The 18,578-nt window shown below is 33.3% G+C and overlaps 1 protein-coding gene across 2 annotated transcripts in view; it reads left to right on the plus strand.

Annotated features, from left to right (window-relative positions):
* LOC142351548 (MBT domain-containing protein 1-like) overlaps positions 1 to 5,295 on the plus strand; it is a 31,458-nt gene extending 26,163 nt beyond the window's left edge. For both annotated transcript variants that reach the window (XM_075403631.1, XM_075403630.1), the window contains exons 6-7: positions 4,153 to 4,395; positions 4,880 to 5,295. In XM_075403631.1, the coding sequence (XP_075259746.1) occupies positions 4,153 to 4,395; positions 4,880 to 5,128 (492 nt within the window). In that variant the 3' untranslated portion in view covers positions 5,129 to 5,295. The remainder of the gene's footprint in view (positions 1 to 4,152; positions 4,396 to 4,879) is intronic.
* Positions 5,296 to 18,578: the final 13,283 nt, after the last annotated feature.

An 18,578-nucleotide genomic window follows, 5' to 3' on the forward strand; every position in this document is an offset into this window, starting at 1 on the left:
TGCGCCCGCGCCTGTCCTAATTTAATCCGCTAGTGTTTTGTGATTGAAAATTTTAAATTGTGTTTTTGAATAATGAATCATCAATTCTTCGGCTTCAAAATCGTTGATAAATTTGATAGCAAATCTTTATTATAGCTGCGACGCTGAATCCTGAGTGTAGCTATTTTGCGGTGTTCTTGGTTTTTTTACGACTCAAGGAGGAGTATTGGTTTTCTTCAGGTTTTTTTTATCGCAAGGTATATTTGTTCAAACGGCGTTTCGTCCTCAAAGCGAAAGTAAGTAAAATTGCCATGTGAATAATTCTTTTCTGAGCGAGAGAAGTTTTTGATCATGCACTGCGCTCAATAAATGATTTTTTTGACTTCGAAAATTTTTTTGAGAGAATGGCGCTTATAGATAGTCGTTTTTAGCCGTTCCTTTCTATTTGGTTCATTTTTTGCTTGTACTTTGGTTCTTTGCAGAAATATTTTTTAACCGATTCCGCATCAATGTAACCCTATGTAATTGATATTAGAGTGTTTTTGAGAGCCCAGTCACGCGTTTCGGGTTCATAATTTGCTCATTTTTTCAACTTCTTATTTAATTTTTGGCTTTTTTCCTCAATTTTTTTGTTTTCTTCGATAACTTTTTTGCCACTTAGTGCATATGGTAACGCCCTTCTACTAATTCGTACCTCAAATGACTCTGTTTTAGACTGGAGGTGTTTCTCTTTTATGAAATTGAATGTTTTATGAAACCGTATACATATTATTTCGATTTTGGTGTTTTTGTTCATCTTTTCTAAGTTTCTTGTTTGTCTTTTGGTTTGATTTAATAGCATAAGGCTTTCTATTGACCGTCAGTGGTTATTTTTTGAGAATACAATCTTTTTCATAATGAGATTTGAACTGTTTTTTCACATTTTTGAATTTTGTTTTCATTGTTTTATATTGTCAGGAGGATGGCTATATAATTTTACTGAACTTTGAATGATGAATAATGCAATGCTCTTCTTTTTTCCACTTAAATTTTTTAGATTGGTGTTCAGTTTACTGTTTTTTTAATAAAATCTCAGTTACCTCCACATTATAGAATTTGGTACCTTTTCTCACAACTATCTATGTTTAGTTGTCATAACCTACAATGCTCTTTGCTCTGCTTTTTTTTATTGGTTAAATAAAACATAAAATTTTAGCTTTTTCCTCAGATTTTATAAATTTTTCAGTTGTTTTCATTTCGCATCCTGCAGCTATGAGAACTTTTTTGAATTTGTGTAATTTTTCTTAAAATTTTGACTTAAATAGCAGAAATTCTGCGGAATTTTTCGGTCTAGATCTTGGCAATTGTTTTTATTTTGGGTTTGAATTTGCATTTTTCTGCATTTTGCTCCTGATAAGTTTAATTTTTACCATGGCGTTTTTTAAAAGATATCGCCAACAGAAATACAGTTTTCTTCATTTTTTTTAAAATCGTGATACAAAGAAAATTAAAATTTAGTTTAAGTTTTTTGAAATTTTTGGTCATTTTTTAGGATTCTTCAGTCTCAAGAGCCAGTTAACGTCCTCTAGGGTTTGATTATGGGTTACTGCATAGCTTCTAGATGTAATGGAATGTTTTCAAAATTTTTATATCGGCAGTTTTCAAAAAAATATATTTTGCAATTTTTTCAAGTTTTTTAAAATTCTAGTTTTTAAATTTTTTGAAATTATCATTTCTTCCGGCATCAGGGTCCTATGGACCTCCTCCAAGATTTGATGATAAGCTGTCGCATAGTTTGTAGAGTTAATGGAATGGTTATCAATATTTTAATGACTCCAGCTTTAGCAATTTTGGTAATTTTTTTTTAATTTTCGGTAAATTATTATCATTGTGGAAGTTTATGGATCTCTATGACCCAGTGAATTTATTTAAAGCGTGAAATAGGGATACTGGATAGTCTTTTGAGACAAGGAAATGGTTTTGAAGATTTAAATATCTCAAATGTTAGCAAGATTTGTTAAAATTTGCGATTGTTTTCAAAATTTTTGAATAATTTTGTCCTTTTCTGAGTTTAACGACTTTTACTGGCCAACGAAGCCTTTCAAGTCTGGCAGGTTGTTTACTTGACATTACTCCAGAGACAAAAGCAGTTTTGAACCTTTTCACTGCGAAATCTGGAAACTTTTCTTTTAAATTGTGCAATATGCAATTTTTTAAAATATTAGTTTTTTTTTTATTTATTAGGATAGAAAACTAAAAGATAGTGTCAAATCAAACTAAAGGTAGCCTCACTAAACCATGCCTAGCTGCTGACGTAGCCAACCTCTCGCTGGTCATTTGAGAGCAATTCGCCGACGTTAGTCGGTTATGTTTACATTTAGAACAATCTTCCGCATGACGTTTTGAGTGACTTTTTCAAGCTTTATTTCTGTTTTTTTTTGTGATATGAAATGATGTTTACGATGGTCGTATCACAGTAGTTAAGAGATCTGACTGTTCCTTTAGAGAGATGTTCGATCTGACTGTTCGATTAGAGAGATTTAAGAGATGTTCCTTAAATATGTAAACTTTTTAGGGGGTGGCGAAAACTTTTTTCTACTCCTTTTTTGTCTGTATTGTTCGGCACGCAAATCTATTTCGCAACTATTCCGGCCATCTTCCAACTCTGTTATTAATAGCCGCACAGCGATAGCTGGGGCTATTATTGGCCTTCTCTTGGTTTTTTACAATTCAAAGAATTTGAATTGTATTGGGGCGCTGTCTTTTTTTTTTAAGATCTGTTCACACATTTTCATGATTTTTGAAGTCAAATTGGAGCAGTGATTTTGGTCACGCCGAAACAGGAAATGGAGCGAAAAAGTGAGTGGTTTTGCGGCGTGAAATTTTATCGCTCTAATTTTAAAGTAGAGTGAGAATACGGTGTTTGAACAAAAATTCGCTTTATCGGTGGTGGTTTTTTGTTCACATGCGGCAATTTCACTTTGATTTTTACTGTTTTTTCGATTTTTTGGATCAGATTTTTTTCTAAATGGTTTTTCCAATCCATTCATATTCCGTTCTAGGTCTAGTTTTCTATTTAGTCAATGAAAATTCTTTGAATTGTACGTCAGGACTTGTCCTGCTATGTTTTTTTATTTCGTCGTCATGATTTTTGTTACGACCATATGACGTCACAGCCACTTTTTGTTCATTCGTTCATGCAATTTCAACTGAATTGCATGTGTGACGTCCTTTTTCGCTCTTAGTGGAGCGAGTTTTTTTGTTCATGCGCGTGATTAAATTTTTGGTCACACTTGACTTACCTCACTCTCAAAAATGACTTCCTCACTTTAAAATTGACTTTTATTTACTTTAATTCACAGAGATAAGGTCAAATGGGTGTGTGTCACTCTAAATGAAGGTTATGTGAGATCAGCTAATAGAGGTAGCAAAACTTATACAGATTTTTAATCAAAATATAACATATCAGCCTTCAATGAAAAGACAAATTTTTTCGGTCTGTCTTTTTTACTGTTTTTTTTAGACTGTCGATCTACGAATCTATTGCGGCTATTTTCTGGCAATCTGCCAGCTATGTTAATAATTGTGGCATCTCCTAGTACAAGTGGGCTGCCGCTAGCCTTTTGATAAAAACATTGACTAGCCTACACTAACAGAGAAAAAGCTAGAAGCAGCCCACTTGTATCAGATGCCGCAATAATATATCATTTTCGCTTCCAATGTTACACTGACTTGGGGCCGGAGGCGGAGAAAATCAATTTTTCACTTTTACCTGGGCATGTGAAATAACTATGGTATTTCCCATTATAGCCCCCCCCCCCCCCCCCCCCCCCCCAGCTGTGGTGAGATAACGTATAGCCTCCCAATCATGGTAATTATACCGTAACGGGGGCTATAATGGGAAAGACCCATAACTATTGCTGAATAACAACAGTGGTCAAAGAGGAGCCCAGACATATCATCACAAGAGCAACTATTGTACCAGGTTTTTGCAAAAACCACCAACACTGGCGTCAGTGAAGGAAGTTGCTTAGCTTCGTTCTATCACGCCCGATCCCAAAATCACCATCACAAATAGTCAAAATAAAGTGAAGCTGGAACACCTATTACTATCAAAAACTGATCCTTGTCCATGATCGGTGTAAAAAATCTGCAGAGAAAGCAAGCGATGTTAGATTGTATTTTTTTGCTCAGGTGGAGACCGTTGACATTATGAGCCCCTCAACCATTCTGCCTGCGACTGTCACTGCAGTTGCGGGACATTTGATTCGTCTCAACTTCGACTCGTGGCCCTCTGATATGGATCAGTGGAAGTACATGTACAGTGAGGACATTTTTCCAATTGGGTTCTGTGAGCTTGTCAACTTCAATCTAATGCCACCAAAGAAGTACTTAAATGCAGAATCGGCCAAACAGTTTGGAGTCATATTCGAAGAGGTACAATTTTACTATTTTCCAAACATTCTTATCTTCACTTCGCGTCCCATGTCCTGTACATACGCCACCCCACCCCAGACCGAATTCGTTTAAAAGCAATCCAAAAGAAGTAACATTCGGGCGGGGGTAATGAGGGGGGTTTTTGAATGTCACCTCTCAAATATGTAAGATTTGGGAGGTAATTGGGTCGGGTCGGGTCTTTCCCATTATAACCCCACATAGTTATATTTACGGTAATGTGGGATTTGCGTTATATGAGCTCTAAACTGGGAGAGGGGCTGTATAGGGAAATATCCATTGGGTTTTTCCAGAAAACTGCGGCTTCTTTAAATGGTCGTCATAAGTTTATAGAAGGCTGAAGACCTACCAGAAGTCCTGGTCATACCATAACGGTATCCATGTATAAAACTGTTGGATGGATATTTGCTAGTGTAAATGTACAGTGTAAATCTATGGTTCCATAGTTGAAAATGTTCAATTTTAGGTTGAGGTAGATGACAATCAAATGGACACAACAGATCAATCTTTTAATGACAAATTGCTCTCTCCTGATATCAATTCAGACAACACCTCGTCAGAAGATGAAGAAGAGCCCGTATCTCTATCACCCAATTTGTCAGGCATTAATGAGCTGCAAACAGCTGCTAAAACTCCGACGAAAAACCCCTCCAGTAGTATTACGATCGATGATGAAAACGAGAAAGAGAACTATTTGTCGTTGTCAATTAAGTAATGATAATGAGTACAGTACTTGTTCGTAACTCCTTTGTTTCTATGTGTGGTTGTTTAATAATTGCTTTTGGCATTTATATTTTGGTGTTGTTTAATTGTTTTTGGCATCAAAACTTTGAAATATTCTGTTACCGCGCTGAGTAAATTACAAGTGAAATTTACTGAGGAGGCATGTTTTTCACGAGGAGGACAATGCATAAGGATAGCGAGATTTGGTTGAGCAAGAAAGTTCCGGACCTTATTATTTCTCAAAGGGCTGTGATTATTCACGTAGCTGTTATCAATTTTGAGGCGGAACCGAGTTGATAGTTGCCTGCATCTAATTGTTGCCTGCGAAAAGGAAACGATCCAAATTTCCCAATTGAAGAGTTGCTTTAAATCGTTGGAAGGTGAACGTTACCACTATTCAAATTGCTTGATTGAGCGCTTATTCGCGGCAGTCTGGAGAGAGCTTAAAACATCTCTATTTGATGTTGATGTCATTTTCAAAAGCAAATGTAGAACCTAAATTTTTTTCAAAATCACACGTGACTTGAAGGAACTTATGAAAGCGAAACATAAACAACCCAAAAGTTACCGAAAGATGCAATGTAGAAAATTGCAAGAAACAAGTTTTCAATTGATGATAGATTAACATGTCAATGTCTTCAAAATTAACGCAATTGCGAAAATTGTCCACCTGGAATTCCTGTCATAGCTATATCTCTAAAGACAAATAGATTGATTGAGCATATAATTTCCTGATATTGAAAAAAATCCTTTTACGCAGTGACTACTAATTAACACAAAAGAAAATAAGCAAATTTTCAAGTTTTAACAGGACGGAAATTTAGTTTCTCGCCTAAATAAAATATGACTGAATTAATTACCAATGTTATCCGGCGAAAAGACTACGAAAGAGACCTCTATAAAGCCCCCAAAGCTCGTCTCTGAAACTTATTCGGTTCATTCACTCAGCTTACTTCAGCTCAGGTAAATTGAAAAAGACGGTAGAAGCATAAAGGGGTACTGATTGGAAGTAGGTTTTGAATAAATCAATTTTAGTTAAATTGACACAATCACGAAAGACTTCCGGTTAATGGAAGGAAAATAGCTTCCAACATTTAAATCCAATAGATCAAAATGAAAGCCAATATCGATTACCCTTTCGAATCTGAAAACAATATTTGCATGTAGATCAAAATTCCAATTGCCATTAGAAGCACCAAAATTAATTTTTCAAAATAACTGGAAAATAGATTGAGTGGTAAAAGTGAGACACAACTGCCGCTTTTATCAATTGTAGTGTTTTTAATTTCACTTTATCCCAGTGACCGGAGAAACTACTGTTAATCCCCAGATTGAGGTCCCAGACGAAAGTGACATCTGATAAGACCCAAGTCGCACGCACACGGTGTGTCCATAACAAAATTAAAGGGCAGGGAAATTGGTTCGGGCCCACCAAATTGTGGTTACTTCGCAGAGGTTACTTCAGTCTCGGGATGGTCTGATCTGCACAAAATTATCATCAGAGGAAGATTAGTTCAATTAACAATTTGATCCTTGACCCGAAAAAATTTCTATTTTTAAAAATAAAAGCCGAAAAGCGGATATTTTCAGGTCATACACCTACTTTTTCTACGAAAATTAGGCAGAACATTTTTTGGTTTAATACCCGCAAAGCGGTAGCTGAGGCTATTATTGGCCTTCTCTTGGTTTTCTACGACTCGAAATGGAGCATTGGTGTTCTTGAGTTTTTTTTACCGGAAGTACTATTCGTTCAGTCGGCGTTTTGATCTAAAAGCGAAAGTGAGTAAAATTGTCGTGAGCACTATTTTTTTGAGCGGGAGAAGTTGATAATGCGCTGCGTTCAATTAATGAGGACTTTGCAAATTGTTTATGACAACGGCACATATAGATATCCGCTTTTAGCCGGTTTTTCGTCCAATTGGATCATTTTTGTTGCTAGCATTTTTTTGTGAAACGTTTTTTTTTTTTGAAATTAAGCCCTCAGAAAATAATACCACAGTGTTTTTAAAAGCCCAATAATTCGTTTCATGTTCAAAATGGGCACATATTTCTTTATTCCTTTGTTAAATTTGGATTTTTCATTAATTTCTTCATTTTTGGATCTTTAAGTGGACTTTTTCAACAATCAATGCAGGTGACAACTTCTTTTTGATAATTTGTGCGTTCAATTCCTCTGTATAACGTGAGGTGATTTTGTTTTTCAAAGTTATACACACTAATAAAATTTCTGCAGCTTTTGTCCAATTTTTCTCAGTTTTTTTGTTTGTTTTGGTTTTAATAATAACTTGAAACAAATTTTTTTAACATCAATCAACTTCAAATCAGAGATTTCAATATAATTTTGCTGATAGTTGAATTATTGTTGGCGTTAAGTCTTCGAAAATCAGTTAGAACTGTTTCATAATTTCGGTTCTAAGAAATTCTTTGACAATTATTTTGCAAAATATTTAATGTTTTGAATTTTCGAATTCTGCATTTACTATTTTTTAATCTGTAGAGGAGGTTGGATTTTTTTATTACTGTGGTACGGAAGTACCCGTCAGGAACTGAAACAAAGACTCACCTACTATTATAAACACTACTAACACCTATATATTATTATACTATCAACCCATTCGGGAATCTGTTCAAACTTTAGTTCATTTCATCCGGTCTCAATCACTTGATGACTCAATTCAGTTGTACGCAGTAAACTTTCAATCACTTGTCTTAACACCTATGTAAATTCTAACATCTGTACACAGCGATGACAGGTTTTTTCTGGTCTCGCCTTTATCTCTCTACGCCGTGAACTTATTCACCGCTTTTTGCCTGAATCGTGAAAGAAAATAGTTGAATTGCGAAAGTTTTAGAACTGCTCTTTTATTCATCTTGACATGGCGCAGTCAGCAATAGCTAAATCCCCAATAGGGGTAACACTATATTGGGACAACGGACCACAACCAAATATAGTGTGGGAAAAATGGTTTGAAACAGTGAAACTGGCCATAACAGCCAAGGATAATATACAAGTAGAAAAACTACTTAGACCCAGACCACAAAGCGCAGAACTCGATTACCCACACGAGCCCTGTTATGAACCGCCCACATCAGACGAAACAACAGCCGAGAAAAGGCAACGAGAACAGCGCAACATCAAAAGAAAAGTTGACTGGCAAAATAAATGTTTAGCAGTGGAAGACAAAGGCCCCTACATAGACAACACCCCGTGGGACGAGGCCGACACAAAAATAAAAAGCCTCATTTACCTTTCCCTAGGCCAAGAGGCTACAAATATATTCCACCAAAGAAATCCCCACACGGAAATGTCAAAATGCACAACAGATGCATTTGTCGAACAATTAAAGGAAACATTCAAAGAAGTGCGAAACGAAACATTTGACCGCTTCCAATTCTTTAACTGCAAACAAGAACAAAACGAATCACTGGAAAAAATCCATTCAAGAATTAAACAAAAGGCAGCACTCTGCAATTGGGAAGCACTCGAAGATAGTCTAAAAAAAGCATCTTCTTTCAAGGCATGAGAAATCCACAAATTCAAATGGACTTATTATCGGAAGACCGAGACCCGATCGGAACACTACAATACGCACTGGCAAGAGAAAGAGGCCAAGAAAACCAACAAAAAATGACAAACACAAGTAGATCGCAATTCGAATTAAACACACAAGGATCCTCAGACGTACAATACATAAGACGCAAAAATACACAATACAGACAAAATATACAACAACGTTTAGGTATACTACAAACTCCAAAATCAGGACCAATTCCAGACTGCTGGAAATGCGGATACAAATTCATACCCGGGCATCTCAGTAATTGCCCAGCAAAGAACGAGATATGCAGGATTTGTAAGAAAATAGGCCACTATGCCAAAATGTGAGAAGCTGAAATGCCACCCCGACCAACACAAAAACCACCAATCAGAAACAACACACAAAACAGAAGCACAGCATCGACCAACCAAAACAATAATTACAATCCAAATTCAAGAAGAGTAAAAAACATTAAAACAACTTCTACAGAGGACTTATCAAATGCAGGAAGCAACAAATCAGAAGAAGATGAATCCATCGACCCAGAGAGCGCATGCTATATAAGGGAAATGATGGAAGACTGGAACACAATCAATCTAGTCAAATGGGACTGGAAACAAACAAAGGTAAACAAGATAAATAAAACCCAAATGGGAGAATATTGGTTAGAGACCCAATCGGGAAAATGCAAAATACATTGGTTAGTCGATACAGTGGAGTCAGTGTTGACTTCCAACAAAAGGATTTATAAACTTATTTTATTTAATAAATAAATACTGAAATACTCAATCCTGATTGGTTGAAATTATGGAAATACCTTTCCCTTAAATGTTTATTTGTTATTCCCAGAGACAACAAGACAACTCTACCCTTTAGTCGGTACCAGTCAGACCTGATATATTAATAAAGTATATTTCTCTCTCTCTACTCCGCTCTTGTTTTTTATTGAGATATACGTTAGACTTTAGCATTGCGGCCGGTGCACTGTCTGCTGAAGCTCAGATAGAAGAGTAACAGACTAGAGGAATAGAACTTTAGTTAGTCAGGTAAGCCTTAAGATATACTATATTCTTGAGACTCCATAAGACAGAGTTAGAGTAACCTCCCTAGGTAACCCTACCTCAGCACACGTCTTATCTGGTGCGACCAGTGCCGGACTAATTTTGAAATAACGAACATTTATTTTTCATTATCCGTAACGGAAAAATTAACAATTAAAACAGAATAAATTAAGAACACTACAGAGATGACAATGGCCAGTAATTACCACCAACAAATAGATGATAACAATTATAACAATTACTTAATACCATTTACAATCTCTGATGATTGTCTTTTCGAAAATCGTGAAACAATACACAGAATATTAATAAATTTGAAGAATAACTTCTTCAAAGAAACAAAACATATACAACAAATAAGTATCCATAGAAATCATTTAGCTCATTATCTTCCAGTAATACTACTAGGAAGAGACAAACTAAATAAAAACTATATATTTTCATTAACAAACGAAAACAAACAAAAACGAATGTACTATAGTTTCCAGAACGACATAATATTAGCAGACATGTTAAAAACATTTTTAAAACGACATGAAGAATCCCAAGATCGAACAAAAACAACAGCGATACCGACTTCAACATACGAATTACTACGAAATACATGTGAGTATCTAAATGAACATCAAAAACCGATACACTCAGTTAACGATAAACTTCGAAACGATATAACAAATTATAACAATTGGTTAACAAGGATTATTGAGTTAAAAACAGAACTGAAATCAGCTACCTTAGATGTAGTACAAATAATTTCTGAGTTCACATTCTTATTCTGGTTAGATAATTTAGAACATATTAACGAAAAAAGAAAAGAATTTGGAATAGCATTCAGAACAGAAATTGAAAAACTCAATGAAGAACTACAACAAATTTGGAACAGTGAGTATTATTCACCGTATTTTGAAAGCACATTAAAAGTATGCTCAGATAGCATAAATTACATACAAGGTTTAGAAAATTATATACAAATATTGGATCAGGGACAAACGGGTTCTACCACATTTAACCTATCAAAAACAGTAACAACAACTTCGACACCGAAAGATATTCAAATGAATACAAATCTTCAAACAAAACAAAAATCAACAATTAAACCAGATAAACTGCTAACATCAAATTTATTTGGACATCAACAAACAATTACAGATGAAACATTTATTTCGGATTCCGAAGAAAGAGAAAAAGAGATTGGATTTCACAATTGGATGCCAAATACAGTGAACCAAAGAGTACGAAAGAAAACTCAATTGACAGAAAATAACAACTATAGAAATAATAATTATATAAATACTCTAACGGATAATAAAGACCTAAATTGGGAACAAGAAGCACAAAACTATAATAACTTAAAAAACGAAATAACGGAACAAGTAACAAACCATACAAATAAATTAATAGATAACATAGAAAATAGATTTCAACAAATAAATGAGAACATGGAAAGAAAACAAAATGAGGCATTACAGTTTATGTTTGACAAACTAGAAAAAACTATAAATGACATGAACACACAAAACAATAGACCCTTAGAAAATAGAAACACAGAGAATAACTATTTAACAAATCATAGACTCGAAACTAGAACAAGAGTATCAAATTCACAAATTACTAATTCTAATACAACGGAAGAAAGAGAAACAACAGTTACAGAACCTCCACTCCCATTTTATAAGCAATTGACATCAATGAGCATAAACGAAGAGCCAATAATTGAACAAAACATAAGTAGCGGGTCAGTACCAACAACAATAAGACCATTCGATGGCACAGATCCAGCATATACTGTCGAAGAATATTTGAACAGTATAGTCGCAGCGATGATATTTAGCAGCGGCATAGAACCAGTTAACAAACCAGGTCACCATCAATGGAAAGTAAAACGAGCAGCCTTAATATTACATACAATACAAGGCCCAGCCCAAAAATGGTATTCAACCCTACCGAGTGAAACAAAATTAGATTGGGAAATATTCTGTAAAGAATTCTCAGACATGTTCGATTCAGAAAAATCAAAACAACAAGCAAAAATAGTATTACAACAATTACAAAAACATACTAACGAGTCACTACGCTCACTTGCACTAAGAATAGAAACACTTGTCAAAACAGCTTATTCATTATATACAGAAGATTATCGAAACAGCGTAATGAACCAAACATTTATTAGGTGTTTGGATAACGAATTAAAAACAGCAGCACTGAAAAAACACGCAAACCACAAACAAACACCGAGAGAACCAGAAATGACATTCAAAAACTTAGTAGACAAAATAGACCAAATGGATTTGACAAGAACAATAACAAACAATCACAAACGATTATATGAAGTTAATCAAACAACAAATAGTATTCATGACGATCTTAAACAAATGAATATAGCATGTAACAATATAAACGATTTAAACCAAAACGATTTAGAACAGTTTGAAGGAACAATTTGTAATGTCCTTAATGGAATTAACAATACTTACGACAGAAAAAACTTTAAAGGACGACCAAAATTTGCATTATTTTGTAGCTACTGTAGCTCTCATGGTCATACAAAAGGCAGATGCTTTAAACGACCAAGAAGAGAAAGCATACCAAGACCAAAAGAAAAATCCTTTTACGGTCATATGAGAAACAACCAGAACTTACCAAATCGGAGAATTGACTCGAATAATGTTAATGGACGTCAATTACCATCGACGTCACCAGTCTATAACAGTTCTAGAAGCAGAACAACATATAGACCACAATCACGAAATAACTATAATACACCGAATGATCAACGAAACAAAAACTCTAACAATTATAATAATCGAAATTCAAATTACAATAGAAATAACTATAACAGAAGCAGAACAAACAGCTACAACAGAAGCAATGATTATAACAGTCGAAACAACAGTAGGTCGAATTCAAGATATAACAGTCAAACAAGACCACAATCACCATATAATAACAATAATAACAGAAGTAACAATTATAATAATAATTATGATAGACAGAGGTACAATAGTAGAGATTCAAGTCGAAGAGATAACTACAGAAATAGATCAATCAGCGATAGTAGGCATAATTCAAACAATTATCGCACAAATACTAATAGTAACAATGCTAGAAAAGACAGACGAAATTCATCACATAGAGAATACAATAACAGAAATAGATCACAAGACCGCAGATCGAATGGATATAAATATAACAATAATAACAACAAAAATAGAATAAATAGCATAGAAGCTGAGAGACAAAACGAAGATCCACCAGGCATAGATGAATACGAATACACATCAGATTCATCGAATGAAGACCAGGAAATACTTGATAAATTCTACAATGCAAACGAAGAAACATGTAACAACATAGTGAATGCATTAGAAAACAACCCGACATGGATTCTACCAATGTATCAATGTAATAAATTTGAACAAGATTTCACAAAACAAAAACCAATACTAGAAATCGATTTCCTACTTGATTCTGGAGCAACATTAAATCTCATAAATGAGGACACTTGGAACGAGATACAATATAACAACCCAGAAATACATCTGGAAAGAGCAAACAAAACATTAACAGCAGCAAATAATACAACTATAGAAACACTTGGAACTATAACATTAAATCTTACAACAGATAGAGTATCAAACAACAGAAACAAACTACAACACAATTTCAATATTCATTTCTACATAACAAAATGTAACCACAATATTCTAGGAACTCCATTTTTCAAAGAGTACATAGAAACAATAAACGTGAACACAAACAAACTAACAATAAACACTAGCACAATTCTAGAAAATGATATAACATTTTTTATGAACAGTACAAAAGGATACCCATATTATTCTAGACTTTACCCAATTTTCAACAAAGAAACGATCTATCTAGATAGAGAACAAAATAAATGCATAACATTTCCAATACCAATATTTAAACAAATGGAAAATTCAAACGGAAAGAAACTTTACAGTTCCAAACACTATTTTGAACCGATAAACAAATATCAAAACATATCATTCACCGATATTAAAGATCTTACATCAGAAACCGAACATTTTATAGACATATTTCTAATAAACAAACAACAACATAAAATAACAATAAATGAAGGCCTAATTGGTTTCATGTATCAAAACATTACATTCATAAAACAAAACGAAGAGATGTACCAAACCAATTCAATAGACTTCTTTACAGCGTTATATTTTCTTACTTACGAAAACGAGAATGATATCAATGAGATATTAAACATACAACAAAACGAAACAATTGAACAAGTGGCAACATTCGAACGAAAACCGAACTTCAAATGTAAATTTAATATCCACAAATATACAGAATCCGAAAAAGAATTCATTCAAATGTTTGATTTTCAACACTCATATCTAACACAAGATGAATTTGAAAAAGTAGTAAAAATTATACTAGACTACAAACAAGTCTACGCAACAACAAAATTTGATGTGGGAAAAACAAAAGTCAAACTGAACCTCCCTATAAAGAAAGGTGCAATCTTCAAAAAACAACGAATAAGTAAAGTACCGATACATTTACGAGAAAGAATACAAAAATTACTCGATGTTTTGAAAAAATACGATATAATTGCACCAGTCAACAAAGAACAATTATCAACAGGAAATACATTCACAAATCCAGTAATAATATTACGAAAAGGGGAATCACTGAAGATAGTACTAGACGCGAGATACTTAAACAGTATGATTGACGAATCAAAATGTAATTGGCCGATCGAACCAGTTGACGTGGCACTAACACGCATAAATGGAACAATATTTACAACAGCAGATCTAAATAGCGCCTACAACCAAATACCTCTTGATGAAGAATCTATGAGATACACACACTTCACAATAGGCAATGAACAATATTGTTTCAAACGTTTATTTTACGGAATATCTATTGGACCAGCAGCTTTTGCTTCTATACTAACACATTTTCTCTATCCTTTAATACGAAAAGGAACAGTAATTACATACGTAGACGATATTTTCATTCAAACAAACTCATACGAACTCATGTACGAAACACTTATTGAATACCACAAAGTATTGTTAAAAGAAAACTTAAAAGCAGCACCCGATAAAACATACTTCATGTTAAAGAAGGTTAAATTTCTTGGACACATAATTGAAAATAAAACAATAAAACCCCTCAGTTCAAGAATAGACGGTTTTCAAAAACTTGAACCTCCAAAAAGTATGAAAGCCTTACAGAGATATTTAGGAACAATAAACTTCCTTGCCAAATATGTTTATGGCATGCAGCCAATACTTCAACCATTCTATACTCTTTTACACAAAGAAACAGATTTCAAATGGACAAAAGAACATCAACAGATTTTTGAACAAATGAAAAAGACAATAACACATAACTTAGAATTAACAATGCCAGATACTACACAGCCATTCTACATTATAACAGACGCATCGAATACAGGAATTGGAGCAGCATTACTCCAACAACACCCTACTGAAAGGAAAATGAAACTAATATCAGCAAATTCTCGATTGTTCACAATTATCGAAATGCGACTCTCTACACTAATAAGAGAATGCTCTGCAATAATTTTTGCATTAACAGAATACGAATTCCTACTAACAGGGTCGAAGCATCCTATTGTACTATTTACAGATCATAAACTGATCATCTACTTATTTACACAAAAAAATAAACCAAATCACAGAGTTTACAGATTCCAGTTAATACTGATGAAATTCCCAAACTTACACATAATCTGGACAGAAGGAAAAAACCTAGCACTCCCAGACCTGTTAAGTAGAACAATAGACGAAGAACATTTTACAAAAACAAGAGATATAACAGTAGAATTACCAGAAAACATTAAATTCTTCTTCGCAAAAACACCGTTTACAAATAACCTCGAATGCAAATACAGCGTTTGCAATAATTCGAATGATGAGAATACAGACCGAACACATTACCCAGTATTAGCAAACATACATAACAACTATTTTGAGATTAACATAGATAAAAATACATATAATCCGATCTCATACGAGAAATACAATACAGAAACAAAAACAAACCTAATACCAAAATACAAACCAAAAATAAGAGATTGGCAATCACCAACAATAGAAAAAGGCGATCTTATTATTAACAAGAACCAAAAAGGACGGTACACAATTCATCACGACGATGATTACCTCAGACTGATTAATGTTATAAAACAAAATTCAGAATACGAAAATGCAAAAATATCAGATATCTTCTATGACGAAAAAACGAAGGTAACAGAACAACTTATTAAAGAAACACAAATATTAGATCCTGTACTACACAGAGTAAAAATGTGGAAAAAACACAATAACAAACCACACTCAGTAACATTGGAGATCCGTGGCAACAAAGGATTGTTTGCTTACTTTCGGAAATATAAATCAATAATAATTGACGAAACAACAGAATTAATAAAAATTATAATAAATGTTCACAAAAAGTCATTACAACGAATTTGCTTACCATTAACATTATTGCTATGCGTATTTTACGAAAATCATTGCATAGACCTCGTAGGTCACACAGTACTCGAAAAAACAAAACGAAATATAATGGAAAAATTTTACTTCCCGAACCTCACAACATGGATAAAAATACTTATTGCAGACTGTATCCCATGCCAAACAAACAAGGTATTCGCCAACACAAAAATAAAAAGTAAACAAGAACAATTAGCACCAACAAAAAAGTATTTTAATGAAATGATAATGATAGACACAAAAGGACCAATCTATCCTACATCAGAAGGAAACAACTATATATTCGTTATAGTTGACGCATTTTCTCACTATGTAACAATAATGTGTGCACCGAAAAATACAGCACACTATGCATTTACCGCATTATTCGAACATTGGTTCATGAAATTCGGACTACCCGATGAAATACGATCTGATAATGGATCAGAATACATCAATACAGAGCTAACACACTTATGTAATTATTTCGAAATCAAATTTAAACCAAGTACAACATATGCACCTTGGACTAACGGTTTAGTAGAAGGAACAAATAGAATAATTGGACAATTTATAAGAACACTGCTGAACGAAAAATATAACAATTGGTCACGAAAAGCAAAATTTTTCCCTTATGCTTACAACACACAATATCAAACACGACTTGGAATGTCACCATATGAAGTTGTTTTTAATCAAAAACCAAGACAACCAACAAAGATTAAACTCGGAACAACAACAGATGAAATGGGCAACTGTAACCCATCAGATACAAGTGCATGTAACAAACAACCTACACATACACATTTAGAAAAACAATTTAATCACCCAAAAATTGCAAAATTACAGAAAGGAACATTCGCAAAATGGTTTTTAGACAAAGAAAAACACTATAATGATACATATCAAAGAATAACAAAGATTCTACAGAACAGAAAGAAACTAACAGACGAGATGAACATTCGATTTCGCACAGCGAAACCACTTGAAAAGAATACATTCGTATTACTTACAAATCAACAACAACTTGAAGGAGTATCGAAAAAACTACTACCACTGAAAACAGGACCATACATCATTATCGACAAACCAACAGATACAACCTACATCTTAAAAGATAATAATAAAGAACAAATAACAATACATAGAAATCACATTGTACCATACTACCCGAAAGAAAAACATATCAAATTAGAATTAGAAAATTACTTATTAACAAACGAAATACCAACGTTAAAGCAACCAAATTCACATACAGATGAAAATAAAATAAATAAAAATAATAGCCATTCAGAATCAAAACATACACACAAATACAACCTTCGCAAAAGAAAGGTCACAATGATAAAATAATAATCAATCAGAAACAACAACAATAATAATAATAATAATAAATAAATAATATGAACATACATAAAAATAAATACATATTATAAATACATATTATAAATACATACATATTAAAATTATACATATTATAAATCGTGATATAAATATTAAGTATACAGTTCAACATATAAGAATAAATATATTAACACATATTAACACATATACATTAACACATATTACATTAACACATACTAATAAGTATATCATCCAATTACACGCTAATAATAATATACCTATAACTAACTATGACAACTTATAAGTTATTCTATTCAATGGACAGACATTGCAAAAGTTATAACGAATATTAGAAAATATCAAAATGAAACCTGTATTTCTATTACACCTAAACCCTACTAATTCACTAATGAAGCAAACATTTCAACTATAGATCTAGAATTCCAGTATTGCTAAAAATAATATATCCAGTATTTCTCCGTAACACACATTCTAACCCTAACCTGTGTGTATTTTCCCGTATATGTTCCTCCGAATAAACAAAACGAAATGTATTTACGTTAATAAACAAACATTTTTAACTAACAAAAGGACATTTCTATTAAAATTAGAAACAAAAAATAATAAAACATCAAATACATATATAAAAACATCAAAAGGAATTAAAAACAAACATCAATATAAAATAAATGACACATGACGACTAAAAACCTTCATTCTTCTTCACAACCTTCAATCTTCTTCACATACACACTTCCACTACATCTCCTTCATAAACAACTTTCTTCACTTCTTCCTTCAAATCTTCATCACAACTCTTCTCAAAATTGTCACAAATCTTCTTCCATCTCATCAACAGCAATTCCGTCACAGCAATCCAATCACAGCAATCCCATCAAACAGCAATTCCATTTTCTCATCCATCGTGAATACACCAACAATAATAACACAAAATACATAAAACAAATAATCCAAATAACAAATCGTATAAAACAAACTGATAT

This window comes from Convolutriloba macropyga, chromosome 13, assembly GCF_964194025.1.
Source record: "Convolutriloba macropyga chromosome 13, txConMacr16.3, whole genome shotgun sequence".
Classification (NCBI taxonomy): domain Eukaryota; kingdom Metazoa; phylum Xenacoelomorpha; order Acoela; family Convolutidae; genus Convolutriloba; species Convolutriloba macropyga.